The 21,521-nt window shown below is 42.4% G+C and overlaps 1 protein-coding gene across 1 annotated transcript; it reads left to right on the forward strand.

The window, feature by feature from the left end:
- Positions 1–3,694: 3,694 nt before the first annotated feature.
- On the forward strand, positions 3,695–14,126 carry LOC139410055 (cdc42 effector protein 3-like). Its single transcript, XM_071155494.1, has 2 exons — positions 3,695–4,254; positions 12,338–14,126. Exon 2 carries the CDS (start codon positions 12,610–12,612, stop codon positions 13,612–13,614), a length of 1,005 nt encoding a protein of 334 aa, XP_071011595.1. The 5' UTR covers positions 3,695–4,254; positions 12,338–12,609; the 3' UTR covers positions 13,615–14,126.
- Positions 14,127–21,521: the final 7,395 nt, after the last annotated feature.

Here is a 21,521-nt window from a genome sequence, read left to right on the forward strand (position 1 = left end):
GGACCCTGGTCTGTCATAAGAGTGACGGTATAAACGGTAGGTATGTTCTCTACCCTACTTTATGTTTAAATTATTATTTTGGGTAGGAGGGTCAATGTTTTTTTTTCAAGCGTTCAAGAGAAGGTTATGTGAACATATATTTAGCATTTTCACAGAGGTCTTATTATAAATAATGTAGTCCCTTACTCAGTAGATGCACTCATCTAGATGTTATTTGTAATGACAAATCATGTGTAGAAGAGTTCATCGTTGCAGTATGCCCTGACAAAATGTTGTCCAGTCTAGCAACCCTCATCCGTGGTGTGACTGTGTATCTTCTGGGAAAAGTTATTTTTAGTTGGTTGGTGCAGTAGCAAGCCCTACAGCTCTGTAGTTTCCGGCTATTTCACGGTCCCCTTAAAGAAGAGACAGTGGTGTGTTCTCTTCCTCCCCAGATCATGTGCTGCCAACTTGTATGCCTCAGTGACATCACCCTGAGCCACACCACCATTATAAAAGGCCTGTGTTCACAAGTGTTGTTTAAATAGTGCCAAATGATATCCGTTTAACTTAAATAGAGGGTGGCTCAACTGTAAGCTGTCTACAACAGAATCTGTCCCTATAGTCATTTCAGTAACGGAGCCTTGTATTGTTTTATCGGCAGCTGGTTATTACTGGCTCAATCTATCACATAAGATATCATTGCATTCTTGAAATGGATTAATGAACGTATGAATGGCGCCGGAGGAGATGGCTGCTGTTTTACGGGGTCTTAACCAATTGTGCTATTTTTCTCATTATTTGTAACTTATTTTGTACATAATGTTTCTGCCACAGTCTCTTATGACCGAAAGAGCTTCTGGATACCAGGACAGCAATTACTCACCTCGTACTGGACGAAGATTTTTTCTTTAACGAGTCAGACGCGAAGGATCTTCTTCAGTCGCCTGTCATTCGCAGGAGAAAGAGAGAGAGATATCGACGACGTACAATACCGTTCAAAAGTTTGGGGTCACTTAGAAACGTCCTTGTTTTTGAAAGAAAAGCAATTTTTTTCCATTAAAATAACATCAAATTGATCAAAAATACATTGTTAATGTGTAAATGACTATTGCTGCTGGACACAGCTGATTTTTTATGGATTATCTACATAGGCGTACAGAGGCCCATTATCAGCAACCATCACTCCTGTGTTCCAATGGCACGTTGTATTAGCTAATCCAAGTTTATAATTTTAAAAGGCTAATGGATCATTAGAAAACCCTTTTGCAATTATGTTAGCACAGCTAAAAGAAAGCATTAAAGAAGCAATAAAACTGGCCTTCTTTAGACTAGTTGAGTATCTGGAACATCAGCATTTGTGGGTTCGATTACAGGCTCAAAATGGCTGGAAACAAAGAACTTTCTTCTGAAACTCTTCAGTATATTCTTGTTCTGAGAAATGAAGGCTATTCCATGAGAGAAATTGCCAAGAATCTGAAGATCTCGCACAACGCTGTGTACTACTCCTTTCACAGAACAATGGAAACTGACTCAAACCAGAATAGAAAGAGGAGTGGGCGGCCCCGGTGCACAACTGAGCAAAAGGACAAGTACATTAGAATGTCTAGTTTGAGAAACATACGCCTCACAAGTCCTCAACTGGCAGCTTCATTAAATAGTACCTGCAAAACCTCAGTCTCAACGTCAACAGTGAAGAGGCGACTCCTGGATGCTGGCCTTCTAGGCAGAGTTGCAAAGTAAAAGCCATATCTCAGACTGGTCAATAAAAATAAAAGATTAAGATGGGCAAAAGAACACAAACACTGGACAGAGGAACTCTGCCTAGAAGGCCAGCATCCCGGAGTCGCCTCTTCACTGTTGAAGTTGAGACTGAATGAAGTGCTTTGAAAAGCGGGTCAAGGCTTACATCAACACCATTATACCAGAAACCCGAGACCCACTCCAATTTGCATACCGCCCCAACAGATCCACAGATGATGCAATCTCTATTGCACTCCACACTGCCCTTTCCTACCTGGACAAAAGGAACACCTACGGGAGAATGCTATTCATTGACTACAGCTCAGCGTTCAACCCCATAGTGCCCTCATAGCTCATCACTAAGCTAAGAACTTGGGACTAAACACCTCCCTCTCCAACTGGATCCTGGACTTCCTGACGGGTCGCCCCCAGGTGGTAAGGGTAGGGAACAAAACATCTGCCACGCTGATCTGCCACAGGGACCCTCAGGGGTGCGTGCTCAGTCCCCTCCTGTACTTCCTGTTCATCCATGACTGCATGGCCAGGCATGACCCCAACACAATCATTAAGTTTGCCGGCGACACAACAGTAGTGGAGCAGGTTGAGAGCTTCACGTTCCTTGGTGTCCATTTCACCAACAAACCATCATGGTCCAAACACACCAAGACAGTCGTGAAGAGGGCACAACAAAGCCTATTCCACCTCAGGAGACTGAAAAGATTTGGCATGGGTCCTCAGATCCTCAAAGTTCTACAGCTGCACCATCGAGAGCATCCTGACGGGTTGCATCACTGCCTAGTATGGCAACTGCACGGCCCAATACATGTACATTTTACCTCAAATACCTCGACTAACCGGTGCCCCCGCACATTGACTCTGTACCGGTACCCCCTGTTTATAGTCTCACTACTGTTATTTTACTGCTGCTATTTAGCTTTTTTTTTTTTTTTACTTAACCAACAATGCAGTTAAGAAAAATAAGTGGTAAGGGCTTGTAAGTAAGCATTTCACTGTAAGGTCTACAGCTGCTGTATTCGGTGACAAATAAAATGTTATTTGATTTGATTAGGGCGAGTGAGTTATCAATGTCAAATTTACCTGAGCGGAGGAGTGGGAATTTTGTGATCTGTCCTACCTTGAACATGACAGGATTACTCATAGTATAGAATTTGGACATGTGAGGACACCCATTCACTACTTTCCCCCAACATAAACACAGGCATAAACGGGAGGTGGCTATCACCCACTCTTTATCCCCCGTCTCTCTCCTCCTCTCATTCTCTCTCTAACCCCCCCCCCCCCCCCCCCCAACGTCACAACAGAGCATCGGTGGTTACCAAGGTGATAGGTTTTTGGGGCAAGAATAGCAGCAGAGCGCTGCAAAATACCTCTTAATTATGTCCTTGAGGGCATCAGGTTAGAGGGTTTACAATGCGACAAGAAGATTATGTGAACATCATTGTCCTTTTCACCTAGCCACTGTGAAAAGGGACAATAAAACACACACACACACATTTCAATTGGGTATATGGGGATCCCACCAGGGGAGCAGTTTAACAAAAGTATGTCATGTGTTGTCTGGTAGCCAATTAATAACTGTCCTCTGGATCACTGCAGTGCCGCAGAGTCCTGTAGGATTTAGCCTACTCAACCATGTAGGAAACAGAGAAAATGTTTGGAAGAACATAAAGCATACTGTGCTATGCGGTACAAAGGAGCGAGCCAGAATGTGAATGAATGTGCCGGTCTGAAAATAGTCAAGGGAAATGGTGGGAGAATGAGTGCCTCAATGTATTTTATGAGAGCGAGACCCTGAATACAGTGTCTGCTGTATGCCCACTAGGTTTACAGAGCAGATTGGATCAGATCAAGGCAGGGAGAGTAAAGAGGAGAGAGAGAGAGGATAGAGTGGGAAACTGAGTGAGAGAGCAAAAGAGAGAGAGAGAGAGAGCGAGAGAGGCAGAGAACAGACAGTTTAAACAGCACTGTTTCGGGAAAGGAGGTACTTCCAGTGCAGCAGCAGAGGCAGCATACTGATCCTCCAACCAGCTGCTGAGCAGACCTCCAGAGCGCCAGACCTCACCCTCAGCCTGACCTCTCTCCACCCCAGCAGATAGCTGCCCGCTGACGGAAGAGAGAGCAAGAGACACACCAGGGAGAAGGAGAGGATCCCACTCCACCCGTTCAAAACCGCCTCAAGCTGTGGCTAGGGGAGCAGACAGACAGACACCGGTGCTGCAGGCAGCGGTGAGAGATGGTTAGGAGGAGGAGACTACAGCTCCAGAGTGGAATAGCTAGATCGAACCTGAGAGGAATTCCAAAAACAGCTGTCCGGCAGACATCCCTCCCGAGAGCAAGTGGCGAGAGCAGGGCGGCCCCAGGGCAGAGACAGTAGTCAGTCAGCCCCAGTGAGTTTGGGAACCACACGCCACACACACCTCTTTAGCAGTCAGCACTAGGACTGCAGACCTTCAGGAGGGCAGTGGACACCTTTTGGCAGGAACCAGGAGCTTGTCCCAGGAATTACACAAGGTGAGGGAAAGGGTGAGCAATGTTTAAGACTTGTTAGTGTGTAATGGGTGTAGAATATCTCTGGCATCGCATCATGTACAGTGATTTGGTGCATTATGGTAAAACCTTCAATGAGACTAAGTATTCAAAGGGACAATGTTGCTGTTAGCGTGTGTCTCTGTGGTTCAACACTGTTGAATGTGATAATTAGTGTTCAGTTATGGATATAAAGAGTGCAGGGGTATTTTACATTACAAGGGGTGAGCAGTTCGGGGCAACCTGACACCACTTCTTTCTTTCCTAGAGGGGACATTTTAAGCCAGGCAACACACTTCTGACATGTTGAGCTTTGCGTTAATCTCCCGAGTGAACAGATTTTATTTTTAGGTTCTCGCAAGGTTTTTGGAGGGGTTTTTGGAGTGGCTCATCAGACTGCACTCATCGCATTGCCAGTGAGTGGTTGTGTTGTCGTTCCCTTCATGTCTTTTCTGCTTTGATATGGTTTCCTGCCCGGCCCTGCCAAGGACAACTGGGCAGAACCCACGCTAGCGGGTGGCACGGGGGGTAAACGCTGACAGCTGGGGTGGGGAGGTACAGAGGAGGGGAGAATCAGACAGAACAAACACACCACCCTGCCATTCTATTACACTCCCACCAAAGCCACATCCAGGCCCCAAGAGGAACAACTGCCTGTAATTGAGGTTTCTTTATGTAACAGAAACAGCTCAGACCAAGTCTTCTTAGGGCTACCATTACCCTCTGCGGTGGTATGCCCTAGTTCTTTTTTAAATTGTGGACGAAAAGAAAGGGGACAATCTATTCATGGTCATGTCAGAAATTAAGGGGTTAAAGGTTAGAGTTTAAAATATGAACACGGGCTATAACCTCCTAGCCCAACATACATACAGTACATCAAAATATAACTATGTTTTTACAAAACCATGTGTTCATGTTCAGCGACCATGGAATCCCTAAAAACCTTAATGTCCCACTAATGCTAGTATGAGACAAACATTTGCTTGAAGGAAGGATTGTGATGGTTCCTTTTTTTTGAAGAACGATAATGGATAAAATAGGTCAAATTGTGAGCCGAAGTGTGTGCTGCTTCAATGCTTAATGTAGGCCTTTCTTCACCCATATGATGCATTTCTGTGTACAGTGAGAACAAACTGTAAAGTGTCATCATGGGCACTTGTTTAGAATACAGCACACTTACTTACACAAGCTCCAATAATAAGCTGACGCAGATAGTCGAAACAGACGGTTGTGAGGAGATGAGAGATGGGGTCCATAACCGGACCCCACGGCTCTCACCCAAAATCATCTGTCCATTACCCAAAACCCTCAGCACTTCCCTAGTCTACTACAACCCTCTCTGCTTACAATAGCTAATCCCCTTAACTGGACCTTGCTTTGCATTACATGGAACTCCCCATGTCTGTAACGAACCCAATGCTGTCCTTAGAGGCTGGAACGGCTCCAGCTCCCCCATCATGCCTGCACAGATACATACAGCCGACCCAATGACACATTAGCTTTATTCGCCACTCTCGATGATTGGACCGGTGCTCAGCAACCACTTGGGAGGAAGGCGCCAGCAGATCGCCCCCCCCCCCCTCCCCCCTCCCTTCCCCGGAGGTGTAAATGAAAACCCTTGACCACATTCTGCATTGGCGTCGCGGCGGGCCCGGGGCTGGCAACGAACATTCGCTGCTCTCACTGCTCCTCTTGGGCTTCGGTCCAAAAGTACAGTGTGAATCTGGCCTTGAGTAGGAGTTAGACCAGTACGCACCTCCTCAACAATTTCACAACCAGTGAAAGTTCCAGTTTAAAAATTTATATCAGGTATTTTTTGCTTTTTATACAGCTTGCGTCCTCTATTAGTTATCCTGTCAGAATAACATTTTTCATAAAAAATATATAAATATTATCCCCTCTTTGTTTTTTGTTTATATACATACACACATTTACATACATGGTACTTTATTTTTGCACAGTTACAGTACAGTACACATAGTTTTTTATATATACACATATTTTGGATAGTTATTACTTAGACATGTATATAGTGTTTCCAGTGAAAACTATTGCCGATCATGAGCTTTTTAAACCCAGCCCTCTGATACTCTTAGCAACATCTGCAGAGCTGAAATTGTCGTATGCTTCATATATATAACATTCCGTCGGTTGCAAGAGTTTTGTGTAATAATTTCACATTTGGAAAAACTCTGTGTTGAATCAAGCATTGTTTTGTATATCAGTTCATACCCCATGTGTCATATATATATATATATATATATATCAGATATTTTGCTTTTATAACAGCTGGCGTCCGCTATTAGTTATCCTCTCAGAAAAACAGAGTTAGCTGACTGAGCTGAATACCACTTCCTTTTTAATTAACTAGTGGCCTCTGACATTCCAATCATGCCTGCCAAATGCAGCCAAACTCCATTCCGCCACCAGAATGATCCGTTTGAAGGTCCTCCGCTTTCCGTACGCCAGCTGACATTTCATAACGGCTGTCGGCCTTGATTTAGATGCATAACGGATGTCTCTCTATGCTATCGGATGTCTCTCTATGCTATCGGATGTCTCTCTATGCTATCGGATGTCTCTCTATGCTATCGGATGTCTCTCTATGCTATACTATCAATAGCATAACTCTGTAGAAATCTTCCACCCGAGCCAAATTCCCCATCGCTGGACTAGAGGGAATTTGGCTAGGATGAGGGAATCTATATAGGGACTATACAGCTGATTACAACAACAACAACAAAACACGGTCATCCATCATAATGCTATGGATTTCCCATGACACTTGAGAATAGCGGATCTGTATTCCATCCGCACAGACCCAGCAGGTGGTCTGGCTCTGATGCTAGGGCAGTCCAATAATCAATACGTGTGTCAGACTGTAGCTGCCTAAGCCAGTGACCGTCTGCAGTTTGGGAAGGTATTATAAGGCAGGTAATGCGGCTGCAGTCGCAGTCGCAGCACAGAGTACATACATTTGAAGGAGCCCATGAGCGGAAGGGTTTAGGATTTGGAGGTTTGCTTTTCTCCGACTTCCTATCGGAACCCAGCCGCAGTGGGCCTTAGCTGTCAAGGTCAACTGAGAAAGAGCAGTACGGAGAGAGGCGGAGAGAGAGAGAGAGAGAGAGGGAGAAGGGAAAAGGAGTCAGATGCTATGCGAGGCAGAGGATCTTTGTTTTCTTTTCTGTCCTGTTAAAAAAAAACACTGCAGGACTCTTTTAAACGGTCTGTTATTCCTCTTTCTCTCTTTCTCAATCTCTCCGTGTCAGACGCACAGCGAACAAACACATGGCGCGTGTTCAAACCTTCTTGCTATCTCTCCTGAGCCCAGTCAAGCACCTCATACAAACACTTACACTCACTCCAACACTAACATGCACAAGGCCCCTTAAGAGAGCGGTGTTGCCATTCAGACCCACTCACACATATTCTGCATCCTTCCACCCTGCTTGTCATGCATATATATATATATATATATATATATGAGAGAGAGAGAGAGAGCCACAGTGCTTGTTAAGTGACAATTTATTTGTGTTGTAATGCCCAAGTGAGGACATTCTCTGAACCACTTCATTTAGCCTACCATATGTTCAGTTTTTGGCACTTTGGTTTTGTATTGTTTGAGTAAGTAGGTCTTACAATAATAATGTATGTATGACCATTGCTATATTAGACTTAAAAAATGTAGCGGTGTCATGGGAAATGCAGATGCCAACTTCACTCAATGGGAAGTCAAATTATTTTTAGTACAGGAAACACTGATGTTATCATTTAGATGGGCAACGGTGATATTATCCATCATTTAGTCTAGGCACCAAATGCCTCTGGTTGAAAAAGACTACTGTGTCTGTCGTCTTCACAGTTATACAGGTATCCGGTCTGCAGTCCAGATAAACACCATGCCAATTGTCCATGGCTGTCCCCACTAAACATGTACCATGGATGAATGTGAATTTGTGAATTTTTTATTAGGATCCCCATTAGCTGACGCTACAACATTAGCTAATCGTCCTGGGGTCCAACACCAATTAATAAGATATTACAAACAATTACAAATGAATACTTTACAAACATTTAACAAGTAGACAACACAGACAATTAAAATGCCTGACAGTAAAACACATTTAACATTCAGTTGATGCTTTCTATTTCCTGTCCAGTCATATGGTTTATCGCATTAGATGTTTTTAAAAAGATTCTCGAAGGTGGATTTAGGAATATGGATTGGTAAAGGGTTCTATTCAGCTATGGCTCTATATGAAACTGTAGATTTAAGGTGATTTGTCCTTGGCTTGGGTTGTCTTAGATGCCCTGAATTTACCTGTCTAGTTTGGTGGTTATGCGTGTTGCTAATATGTACTAACTGGCCTGAAAAATACTGTATTTTTTTGAAAAATATAACATTCCTAAAGAAAATCAGAATACTGGATATTCATTTGTTTTCAACGTGAAGCCATGAGAGATTGTGACGCATTTGGATAATATTCATATGGATAGAGCAATGAAGAGGTAATCTGGCAGCCCTGTTTTGAGCAATTTTGAGCTTTTTATATATTTTTTGCTGCAGACGACCATGTAACTGGACAGTACTCAAAGTGTGATAGGACCAGGGATTGAATCACCTGATTCAGAGTGCTAGATGTTACATAATCTGAACATTTACTTGAAACAGAAATTCCCATACCTATCTTAATGTTATTTATGTGTTCTGCCCATGATAAAGCTGCGTCCAACATGACAACTAGTAGTTTCATTTTTTTCACTTGCTCTACATGCATTCTATTCACAGACAAATTAAATTGGGGATCATCAGCAAGCATATATTTTGGACCCAATACATTTAGTTTTATGAACACCAATTTGTTCATATCAACCCACTCTGTCACCATTCTTAGTTCACTACTCAGTACATCTGTTAGCTCCTTATATTCTGATGCTGCGATAAATATTGTAGAGTCATCAGCATACATGACCACTCTTGCTTTGTTCAATACTGAAGGTAAATCATTAGTAAAGCTAGAGTAGAGAAGTGGGCCTAGGCAGTTTCCTTGAGGATCACCACAGTGTATATCTTTACTGTTTGAAAAACTACCATTAAAGAACACTTTTTGCCTTTTCCCGAATAGATAGCTTTCCATCCAGGATAGAGCTGCAGACTTAAAACCATAATATTTGAGTTTACCTAGTAACAGTTCATGATCCATTACATCAAAAGCAGCACTGAAATCTAGCAACACCGCACCAACTAACTTCCTGTCATCTATACTCTTTAACCAATCATCTGTCATTTGTGCTAAGGCCGTACTCGTAGAATGCCCTTTGTATGCATGCTGAAAACAAGTTACATGAGAAATAATCCTTGATTTGTACAGATGCAATGTTTTCCAATAATTTACTTGACACAGGCAGCAAGTTTAAAGGATGACTATTAGGACCAGTGAATGCAGATGTTTTATCCTTAGGTAGTGGAATAGCCTTTGACTCTTTCCAGACTTCTGGGCACATCCCATACATTTAGCACTAATTAAAAATATAAGAGATTGGGGTAGATATTTGGTCAGTTGTAACTCTAAGCAATATTGCATCAAGATTATCTGTATGAGGTGAATTGTCATCCGAAAGAGACAACAGCATCCGTTCCCCCTCTTCCCTTTCTACTTGGTGAAATTCAAACACGCATTACCTCTCCTTCATGATCCAACCTTTCCTAAGGGTATATGACATGGAGCCATGGAGCTCGTCGAAATGGGGAGACCAAGGCGCAGCGTGATTTGAGTTCTTCATAATTTATTTGTGAAACAGCAACAAAACAATAAAGAGAAACAAACGAACAAACAAACAAACAAACAAACAAACAAACAAACAAACAAACATACATACATACATACATACATACATACAGCCTTGTAGGGCTCAAAAGCAACAATACAAAAAACAAGATCCCACAAACAACAGGCGGGAAAAGGCTGCTTAAATATGATCCCCAATCAGAGACAACGATAGACAGCTGCCTCTGATTGGGAATCATACCAGGCCAACATAGAAATACAAAAACTAGACTACACATAGAAATAATAAACTAGAACACCCCCCAGTCACACCCTGACCTACTCCACCATAGAAAATAAAGGCTTTCTATGGTCAGGATGTGACAGCCATCAGTAGGAATCATAGAATTCCTCAACTTGTCCACTTTGCCTGTAAAATATTAATTAAAGCAGTTTGCGATGTCTTGTGGTTTTGTATTAATATACCCTCTGATTCAACAAAAGAGGACATGTTCGAATTCCTACCCATAATAGCATTCAACGTTCTCCACAGTTTTCCCATCACACTTTACAACAGTATATCAATTTGATGTCTATACAAGATTTCTTAATTTACAATCATTTGCTTATCAAACACAGTGCCAGATTTATCTGCTGCTTTTTTGGCATCATAACATTCAATCATTATATTTCTCAGCTCATCACCAATCCATGGGGCACCGCTTGACCTCACAGTGCATTTTCTTAAAGGGGCATGCTTACCAGCTATACCCATGAATACAGTTGAAGTCGGAAGTTTACATAGACCTTGCCAAATACATTTAAACTCGTTTTCACAATTCCTGACGTTTAATCCTAGTAAAAATTCCCTGTTTTAGGTGAGTTAGTATCACCACTTAACTTTAAGAATGTGAAATGTCAGAACTACAGTAGAGAGAATGTAACGGCAGATTTCCTCTTCGTCTGAAGAGGAGTAAGGATCGGACCAAGATGCAACGTGGTAAGTGTTCATGACGATATTTTAATAAAGACAAAATGAACACTCGAACAAAAACAATAAACGATAAGGTGAAATCTACAAAAAAAAAACGAAACAGTACCGTGTGGCAACAAACACACACACTGAAAAAAAACACCCACAAACCAACCCAGGCTACCTAAGTATGATTCTCAATCAGAGACAACAAACGACACCTGCCTCTGATTGAGAACCATACTAGGCCGAAACAGAAACCAAACATAGATAAACAAACATAGACTACCCACCCCAACTCACACCCTGACCATACTAAATAAAGACAAAACAAAGGAAATAAAAGGTCAGAACGTGACAGAGAATGATTTATTAGAGCTTTTATTTCTTTCATCACATTACCAGTGGGTCAGAAGTTTACATACACTCAATTTGTATTTGGTATACACTCAATTTGTATACACTCAATTTGTATTTTTCCAATGACATGGTACAATTTTTTAGGCTGATTTCATGTTGAATTCACGTTAGTTGAAAATCAAATGTAAATCAAAACTAGAGGTTGAACTGATGACTGCCCAGTGGGATGACTGGTATTTCAGTCAAAATTACGATTGAAACAGAACGTCCAGCTATCAAAGTAAAAACAAATAAGCATCTGCCTCCCCCTCTTTTAAAATCCTCCAATAATCCCCTGTAGCCCTCCTCCAACCGTTAGTTCTCCTAACTCCTCCCTTCCCTCTTTCTCTGCATCACTTCAACGCCCCCCTCTTTCCCTCTTGGTGCGTGTCTGGGCAGTAGCTCTCTCCTCCATCGTCTGCCTTGCTCTGATCCTACTAAAGCCCTCTCACCTCTCTTCGCCCAATCTGCTGTCCAGCTGTTCCATATTAGCACATGTAGGAGGAGGCAGCCTTGGGGGGGGGGGTCTCGTAAGGACCTGAGCAGATGGGCCTGAGCCTGGGCTTCAGTTCACCAGGCCTTGCCCTCAAATCTCATATGGCCTTTACGCTTTCTAAATGCAGGGGGATGAGGGGAACTGGGGATGAAGACATTCCGTGTGTGTCCACGATTTATTTTGTCGTCTTGTGTAAGTAACTTTATATTGTTATTTGAATGGGGATTGACATGAAGTGTAGATCATCAGTGACAGACCAGTTGGGATTCTAGGGAAGAAGTTGGAGAAATGTCTATGTATCAACATTTTATTGGAATGTAAAATGTAACATTGGCTCAAGCATCTTGGCACAACATACCCCAGATTTGACTAATAGACTGATAAACTGTGTATGTTTAGGGAAAAAACATTTTGTTCTCTTTCTTTCCTCAGAAATGTGGCTGGTTGACCACACTGCAACCTCATAGACAACACTGGTGAGAACTTGGACTCCTGATCAACTTGGATTTCCTGATTAATGACAGAAATATCAAAGCTATCTTCGGAGCAGCACAAGACAACACAGCCATTTCATTGAGAATGTAATTTCCTCATCTCCCCAGGGAGACCTTGTGCTCAGTGTGAAGTTCTTCACCAATCCTAAAGTTCCGGGAGAGTCCTCCTCTTTGTCCTTTATCACTGAGCTCTATTCAACAGTGACCACCATGCCTGCCAAAGCACCCATCTACCTGAAGTCCAAAAATAGCAAGAAAGGCAAGAAGTGTCGTCTGAGAGACATCCTGTCCCCAGACATGATCAGCCCACCGCTGGGGGACTTCCGCCACACCATCCACATTGGAAAAGGCGGGGAGAGGGACGCCTTCGGGGACATGTCCTTCCTCCAGGGAAGGTTTGAGCTCCTGCCTGGGAAAGGTGAGGTGTTCCGTCCGCAGTACAGCATCCACAACGAGTTCCTGCGGGCCAACAGCGCATCTGATGCCCAGTTTCCTGACACACCCTCTCCCGTTCTAAAGAATGCCATCTCACTCCCTTCAATTGGGGGTTGCCAGGCCCTCACCCTGCCCCACCTCTCCACCGCTGTGTTCTCTATGCCCGCTATGGACCCCCTGGTTTGCACGGTAGGGCGGATCCCTACCTCTCCCCTGGGGAGCCCAGACGGGGCTGACATCCTGGAGGTTGAAACCCCGTTGGGTTCCATCGAGGTCTTCAGCAGCGACCCGACCAGACATCCGACAGAAGTCACAACCAAACCAGGCGTCCTGCTGGATCTGATAGAGAAACCAGAGAAGCCAAAGACGGAGAAAGTCTCCAAAAGTCATCATAAAAAGCACAATTGTGAAAACGGGTATGAAAAGCCTTCAAGTACCTATTACATCAATGGCAACAGCAATGGCATCTTCAATAGTAACGAAGGCTTCAGCGGCAATGACAAACGCAATGGCTTTAGAAGCTTTAACAATGACATTACCCTCCGCTTCGAGAAAAAGCTCTCTGATTGCAATGGAGACTGGGTGGACAGGGACAGCGGGGTGGATGAGGGGCGCCTATGCGACTTTGACTTTGAGTTCTCCAAGGACAAGAGCGTGTCACAGTATTCAATCTCCCACATCACCGGGTCTCTTCTGTCACTTGAACTCGATTTGGGCCCCTCCATTCTTGATGATGTACTCAACATCATGGGTGACCCCAAGGCAAAGAGCAGACCTTGAGCAATGCCAAAGCTGAAGAGGTGAAAGGGAAATACAGAACTTGAGAGAAGTATGAGAAAGGTCTCACAAACCTGTCAAGATACAGTCCATGGCATGTGGAGCGCTGCTTATGTCCTTATTTTCTAAATAAGTTTCTAATTTAGCTTCTTGGAAGTCTCAATGCTTTTATTGTTTGTGCGTTGTGCCACCAGTATTAGGAGATGCATGTGCTATTGAATTACTACTAAACCAAAGCCATTGTGCCTTTTATTTTGCAATTAAATTAAGATTAAAGGGTAGTTTAGTGTTCTTTTCCCGGCTTTTGCTGTAGATAAAAAAGGTTGCTTTGATACACAATCTAAAGCCCTGTTTCTCTGTAAATATAATGCATCTTGTGTGACTTTTAACATGTTTATCAAGGCACTGTTTTGTTTGTCACATGACCATTTTATTAAAAAAACTACAAAGAATCCTATGCATAATATACAGTACTTGTGTTTTTATTAAATGGCATTAATAAATTAAATGTGTCCTATTTCCCTCTACTTTTTTCAAAAGAGTGAAATAATATGTGATTGTGCAGTTGTATCATTGATGGTATGATACAGTATATTTCAGAGAAAATGACTGAGGTTTGAGAGTAAAAGATGGAGGAACTCAAAGTGAAGACGATAGGCCTACACAGTACAGTACACTTGGAAAGTGAGAAAGACGAGCAAAAAAAGCGAGAAGGCCTGAGAAGAGATGCGAAACGGAAACAGACCCGAGAGAGTGGGAAAAAAAAGAGAAGAACAGAATAGATTTCTTTCTCATCTTCTGGAATTCTTTACGTTCTGCTTCACTGCACTGCCGTGGGAGCACTGGTGGGAGAGCACTCAACCAGGCGCCTGCTCCGTTTGTCTGCGTGCGGACGGGGACAAGCAGAGGAGGGGTCTTTAAAATTCCCTACATTCCAGTAACGGAGCACAAGCATCCAGGAGCGGGCATAAATCAGCTGTTTAGAGTTGTTGTATAATGGATTGTAAAAGTGTCTCACAAGACAGGCAAACTTTTTTTTTGTTTCCGTGCAAAGAGATGGATTGCAGCTCTCCTCTGTCTTTGATCAAGAAGGTCAATTCCTGACCTAGCGGTGTTGAGGCAACATTCTGATTTGGCAATTGAAGTCGGAGGTTTACATACACCTTAGCCAACTACATTTAAACTCAAGTTTTTCACAATTCCTGACATTTAATCCTTGTAAAAATTCCCTGTCTTAGGTCAGTTAGGGTCAGCAATTTATTTTAAGAATTTAGTAGAGAGAATGATTTATTTCAGCTTTTATTTCTTTCATCACATTCCCAGTGTGTAAAACACTCATTTTGTATTTGGTAGCATTGTCTTTAAATTGTTTAACTTGGGTCAAACATTTTGGGCAGCCTTCTACAAGCTTCCCACATTAAGTTCGGTGAAATTTGGCCCATTCCTCCCGACAGAGCTGGTGTAACGGAGTCAGGTTTGTAGGCCTCCTTGCTCACACACTTTTTCCGTTTTTTTGCCCATAAATTTTCTATGGAATTGAGGTCAGGGCTTTGTGATGGCCACTCCAATACTTTGACTTTGTTGTCCTTAAGCCGTTTTGCCACAAATTTGGAAGTATGCTTGGGGTAATTGTCCATTTGGAAGACCCATTTGCGACCAAGCTTTAACTTCCTGACTGATGTCTTGAGATGTTGCTTCAATATATCCATAGAATTTTCCTTCCTCATGAAGCCATCTATTTTGTGAAGTGCACCATTCCCTCCTGCAGTAAAGCACATCCACAACATAATGCTGCCACCCCTGTGCTTCATGGTTGGGATGGTGTTCTTCGGTTTGCAATCCTCCCTCTTTTTCCTCCAAACATAACGATGGTCATTATGGCCAAACAGTTCTATTTTTGTTTCATCAGACCAGAGGACATTTCTCCAAAAAGTAAGATCTTTGTCCCCATGTGCAGTTGCAAACTGTAGTCTGGCTTTTTTATGGCGGTTTTGGAGCAGTGGCTTCTTCCTTGCTGAGCGGCCTTTCAGGTTATGACAATATAGGACTCGTTTTACTGTGGCTATAGATACTTTTGTACCTGTTTCCTCCAGCATCTTCACAAGGTCCTTTGCTGTTGTTCTGGGATTGATTTGCACTTTTCACACCAAAGTACATTCATCTCTAGGAGACAGAATGTGTCTCCTTCCTGAACGGTATGACGGCTGCGTGGTACCATGGTGTTTATACTTGCGTACTATTGTTTTTACAGATGAACGTAGTACCTTCAGGTGTTTGGAAATTGCTCCCAAAGATGAACCAGACTTGTGGAGGTCTACAATTTTTTCTGAGGTCTTGGCTAATTTCTTTTGATTTCCCATGATGTCAAGCAACGAGGCACTGCGTTTGAAGGTAGGCCTTGAAATACATCCACAGATACACCTCCAATTGACTCAAATGATGTCAATTAGCCTATCAGAAGCTTCTAAAGCCATGACATAATTTTTTAAAATTTTCCAAGCTGTTTAAAGGCACAGTCAACTTAGTGGATGTAAACTTCTGACCCACTGGAATTGTGACACAGTGAATTATAAGTGAAATAATCTGTCTGTAAACAATTGTTGGAACAATTACTTGTCATGCACAAAGTAGATGTCCTAACCAAAACTATAGTTTGTTAACAAGAAATTTGTGGAGATGTTGAAAAACAAGTTTGAAAAACAAGTTTTAATGACTCCAACCTAAGGGTACATAAACTTCTGACTTCAACTGTATGTGAACACTGCTGTTTACAAAAGGTGCTGTGGCTGCAGTATGGTGTGATATGTTGCATTCCTTTGAAAGTTAAAAGGCTTCGCGTCAGAACAAATAATTACCAGAGACTGATTTGACGTCCTCAAATGGAAAATACTGGAAACGTTTTAATTGTCTGTAATGTGTTATAAAAGGTGTGAGACATTCCATTTGTGTGTTTGTGGGATTGTTTAAGTTTGTTGTCTAGTTGTGAAGCCTTGTACAACTTCTGGTCTCGACCATGCTGCTAATCTTTCACTGAGGTGCTGGGTTAGGGCTGCCAATTGTATTTTTTGTCTTTCATCATACATGTTTGTTTAGTATGATTTATTTTTATTATAAATTTAAAAGAAAAATCCTCTTTTTCTCCCCAATTTCGTGATATCCAATTACAGTCTTGTCCCATCGCTGTAACTCCCGTACAGACTCGGGAGATGCGAAGGTCGAGAACCATGTGTCCTCCGAACCACGCACTGCTTCTTGACACACTACTCGCTTAACCCGGAAGCCAGCTGCACCAATGTGTCAGAGGAAACACCATACAACTGGCTACCGAAGTCAGCATGCATACGCCTGGCCCGCCACAAGGAGTCGCTAGAGCACGATGGGACAAGGACATCCCAGATGGCCAAACCCCCTCCTATCCTGGACAGCGCACCATGGGTCTCCCTGTCATGGCCAGTTGCGACAGCCTGGGATCAAACCCGGGCCTGTAGTGACACTGTGATGCAGTGCCTTAAACTACTGCGCCACTCGGGAGGCCCAGTCAGATTTTCAACTACAGGCCTCATATAGCCTGTACTGCCTGTCTCAATGCCCAAATTGCCAACTCTCTGTGCTGGTCTACCCAAAAATCATGCAAGAAGAATAAATAATGCCATGGTTTGTGCATATTTATATAGAAGGTAGAAAATAACCTTGTTGGACTGTGTTTTATGACCGGGGGGTTTAGGGTCTAAGCAGGGCTGGATCAACCCAGGGTTCACCTCTCCACTATCACAGCTGCTTTTCCTCAACCTCCATGTATGCTACAAACAAAGTAAAGAGAGATAGTCATGATCCAAATGGATACATTTAGCATGTGATACACCCACAGACATATAACTAAATAGAACAATATCCCTACTTGTTTCTCTGACTCAATCTTGAGTACACTGCCTGTTATCGAGCTCAGACTCAAGTGCCTTTCAAATGCAATTACTATAAATGTTTGGCCCAAACGTAGTTATTTTCCATGTTTTCACCACACGGAGCCAGACAAACACAGTCATTATTGCTGGGGAAAAAGGGTGTGTTGTAATTGGTTTAGCCAGATTAGTGACACTCCAGAAGGATGGAGAGGTGACACAGGCGTCGACAGATTCTGCTCTACCTGGAGCCCTGTAATTGTCTGTTGGTCGCTTAACAAAAATAGCAAATACTTAAAGGCCCAATACCGCCGTTTTTATCTCAATATCAAATCATTTCTGGGTAACAATTAAGTACTTTATTGTGATTGTTTTCAATTAAAATGAGAAAAAATAGCAAGAGCAATTTTCTCAAGCAAGAATTTTGCTAGGACTATCTAGGAATAGTCTGAGTAGGGAAAGAAAACTGAAAACTAGCTGTTATTGGCAGAGAGGTTTGGAACTCTTTCTTATTGGTCTATTTACTAACTTACCGCCTTGCGTTGTCACCAGGCAGGCCAAAACGCCATACCACCACAACAGGCTGAAATGTATTTTCAAACAGCTCTTACACTAAAAGGGCATTATCATAATTTTCACAATTTCATGGTATTATTCCAACCTCATAGTGTGGAAATATGTATAAAACGCAGGAAAATCACATTTTGTACTGCACTGGGCCTTTAATCACTCAATTCTATTTTCTGTGACTTTGGTGGCGTGGGTTGGCAACGTGGTGACAATAAGAAGCCTGGGGAAAAGGGAGGAATTAACTGGAAAAACATGTTTATTCACTTGCCCGTTACATGGTTTTCTAGTTGACTAACCAAGGAAACACAAACAAACAAAGTAGTTTATAACCATATTTTTTTTTACATAATGGAGGTATTAGTCATGTGTAGCTGGACTCATGGATCAGTAAACATTCCCTCCTATGATAAGCCAAATATACTGGCTAAACTGGCTATTTGTTTTATGCATGCAAACATCCCATAATTCCTATGTAATGTGACATGTAAAACATTTACCGCTAAGCTTGTTTTCACAAAGAACGTTCTGGTTCATCACAACCGTTGATAAATCGTTTGTGGTTCTCAAGAAACTGCCTCTCCCTTGAAATACCCCAACAGAACATTTGAGATCACGGGAGTCCAGCTCTCTCCTGTTTCTGTTTCCTGGACTAAGGTGAAGCTGTCAGGTTTCAGGATGAATAAGCTTTGGCCCGTGGGCCAGGTGTGCCAAAGAAAGCATAACTCAAACCAAGACAAATTTTTACACCACCTCTCAGACAGCCCAGAATAATGTGTGCAGTGTCTTTCACATAGAAGTGTTATTTACAGAGTCCCTCATAGTGATATTTGCACTAGGTGAAAAGAGGGACATTTTTAATAGGACATTTTCCCTGCTCTCTGGCATGCCGTGGAGACAGCAGAGGCACGGTAAAGGAGGATAAAGGTCTTCTTGTTTTCCCCTCACACTGCTATGCCACAACATCGAACGCTTTCCGGCCATGCAGAAGGCAGGACAAGAAGACATGTTTGAGACTACAACTAGGCCTATCTTGATACTAAATATGAGCGTTCATTGTTATTGCGTAAGAAAGAGATATAATTTCTTGTGGAGGGAATGCCAGGTTTGGTGCTTGGATTAAGCCCTCGGGACCAGGGTTAATGAGGGGAGCTTTGCGGGGACATTTACTTTGGGATGCTTTGCACAGAAGCAGGGATTGTGTGTTCACCCCAAACCTGCTGAATCAGTTGCTTGGAATGGAACCCAGCTCACCTTAGACAGAGAAAAAAAATGAAACCCAGCAGAAACATAGAGTATTTACTTCACCTGAGGGGCGAATAAAATAGCAGGAGGAGAAAGTGACGCAGAGCAGACTACAAGCAGTCTCACATGCAGTTTGGTCTCCGGGGCATGCAAACGTCAGGTCTGCCGTGTTGACGGTTGTTTGCAGACCGTTTCCATGGTGAGGGAGATTTGTGTCTGCAGCATGTGAAGACTGGAAGCTGAGGTGGGGGCAAAAGTCTAGGGTTGAAGCCCTGAACAGTGTCAGATTGGAGGGAGAATGATGGGTACAAGACGAGACCCAGACGTCATTCCAGTGCAGGACTTTTTGTGCAGCCCTCCTCAGTACTCACAACCCATGTAAACACGTTTAGAACTGTTCACTTGCATGAGGTTAAAGGTCTATGTGACTGCTTTGAGAGGGAGAGTTTAATAATTGACGTTTCACCACTGCCTTTGTGAAGTTTGAACTTAGACAACGTACAGTGAGCTCCTAGACCATTGGGACAGTGACCATTTTGTTGTTGTTTTGGCTCTGTACTCCAGCACTTTGGATTTGAAATGATACAATGACTATGAGGTTAAAGTGCAGCTTTAATTTGAGGGTATTTTCATCCATATCAGGTGAACGACATGCCACTGGCTTTGAATGAAGCTAGTGCGTCTATGTATGCGGATGACTCAACACTGTAAATGTTAGCTACTACAGTGACTGAAATTACTGCAACACTTAAAGAGCTGCAGTTAGTTTCAGAATGCGTGGCAAGGAATAAGTTAGTGCAAAATATTTTATTTAAACTAATAGCATTACGTTTGGGAGAAATCCTTGACTAAACCCTAAACCTCAACAAAATCTTGTAATGAATAACGTGGAAATTGACTAAACTGCTTCGGAGTAACCCTGGACTGTAAACTGTCATGGTCCAAAGATATTGATACAACGTTTGCTAGGATGGGGAGAAGTCTGTCCATAATAAAGTGTTGCTCTGCATTCTTAACAGCGCTATCAACAAGGCAGGTCCTGGTTTTGTCGCACCTGGACTACTGTTCAGTCGTATGGTCAGGTGCCACAAAGAGGGACTTAGGAAAATTGCAATTGTCTCAATTGGCCCTTGGATGTACACAGATAGCTGACATTAATAACATGCAGGTCAATCTCTCCTGGCTGAAAGTGGAGGAGAGATTGACTACATCACAACTTGTATTTGTGATAGTTATTGACATGCTGAATACACAGAGCTGTCGGTTTGAACTACTGGCACATAGCTTGGACACACATGCAAACCCCACAAGACATGTCTCTTCACAGTCCCCAAGTCCAGAACAGACAATGGGAGGCGCACAGTACTACATAGAGCCATTACTACATGGAACTCTATTCCACATCAAGTAACTCATGCAAGCAGTAAAATTTGATTTAAAAAAAAAACAGATAAAAATACACCTTGTGGAACATCGGGGACTGTGAAGCAACACAAACATAGGCACAGACACACGATAACATACGTACTATACACACCGGTACACATGGATTTTGTGTTGTAGATACAGTATATGGTTGTAGAGTAGGGGCCTGAGGGCACACAATGTGTTGTGAATGTATTGTAATGGTTTTTATTTATTTTTATTTAGCTGGACACCAGGAAGAGTAGCTTCTGCCTTGGCAGCAGTTAATGGGGATCCATAATAAATACAAATACAAACAGTTTAGAAATTACAGCACCTTTTGTACATAGTCCCCACATTCTAGGGAACCGTAGGTATTGGGAAAAATGCACTTATGTGCATTAAAATAGTAAAAAGTTCAGTATTTGGTCCTATATTCCTAGCACACAATGACTACATCAAGCTTGTGACTCTACACATTTGTTGTATGCATTTTCTGTTTGTTTTGGTTGTGTTTCAGATTCATTTGTGCCCAATAGAAAATAATGATAAATAATGTATTGTGTCTAACACTTTTGGAGTCAATTTAAACAAAAACATCTGTAGTGTTAGAAACATATTCTATTATTATTTACAATAAAATTGACTCCAAAATTATACAATACATTTTTTACCATTCATATAACATTTTGAGACAAATCAGCCTAGCATGCTTTTTTATACACACAGCATGGCTTACATCTCACACGATGAGATTTGTTGTGCTTTTTGAATGAAAGAGTCCTCTGGACAGTC

The sequence above is a fragment of the Oncorhynchus clarkii genome, chromosome 1, assembly GCF_045791955.1.
Source record: "Oncorhynchus clarkii lewisi isolate Uvic-CL-2024 chromosome 1, UVic_Ocla_1.0, whole genome shotgun sequence".
Taxonomy (NCBI): domain Eukaryota; kingdom Metazoa; phylum Chordata; class Actinopteri; order Salmoniformes; family Salmonidae; genus Oncorhynchus; species Oncorhynchus clarkii.

Bases quoted from the DNA above. Each gene is read 5' to 3' on its own strand.
- LOC139410055 (XM_071155494.1), top strand. From the start codon at position 12,610: ATGCCTGCCAAAGCACCCATCTACCTGAAGTCCAAAAATAGCAAGAAA.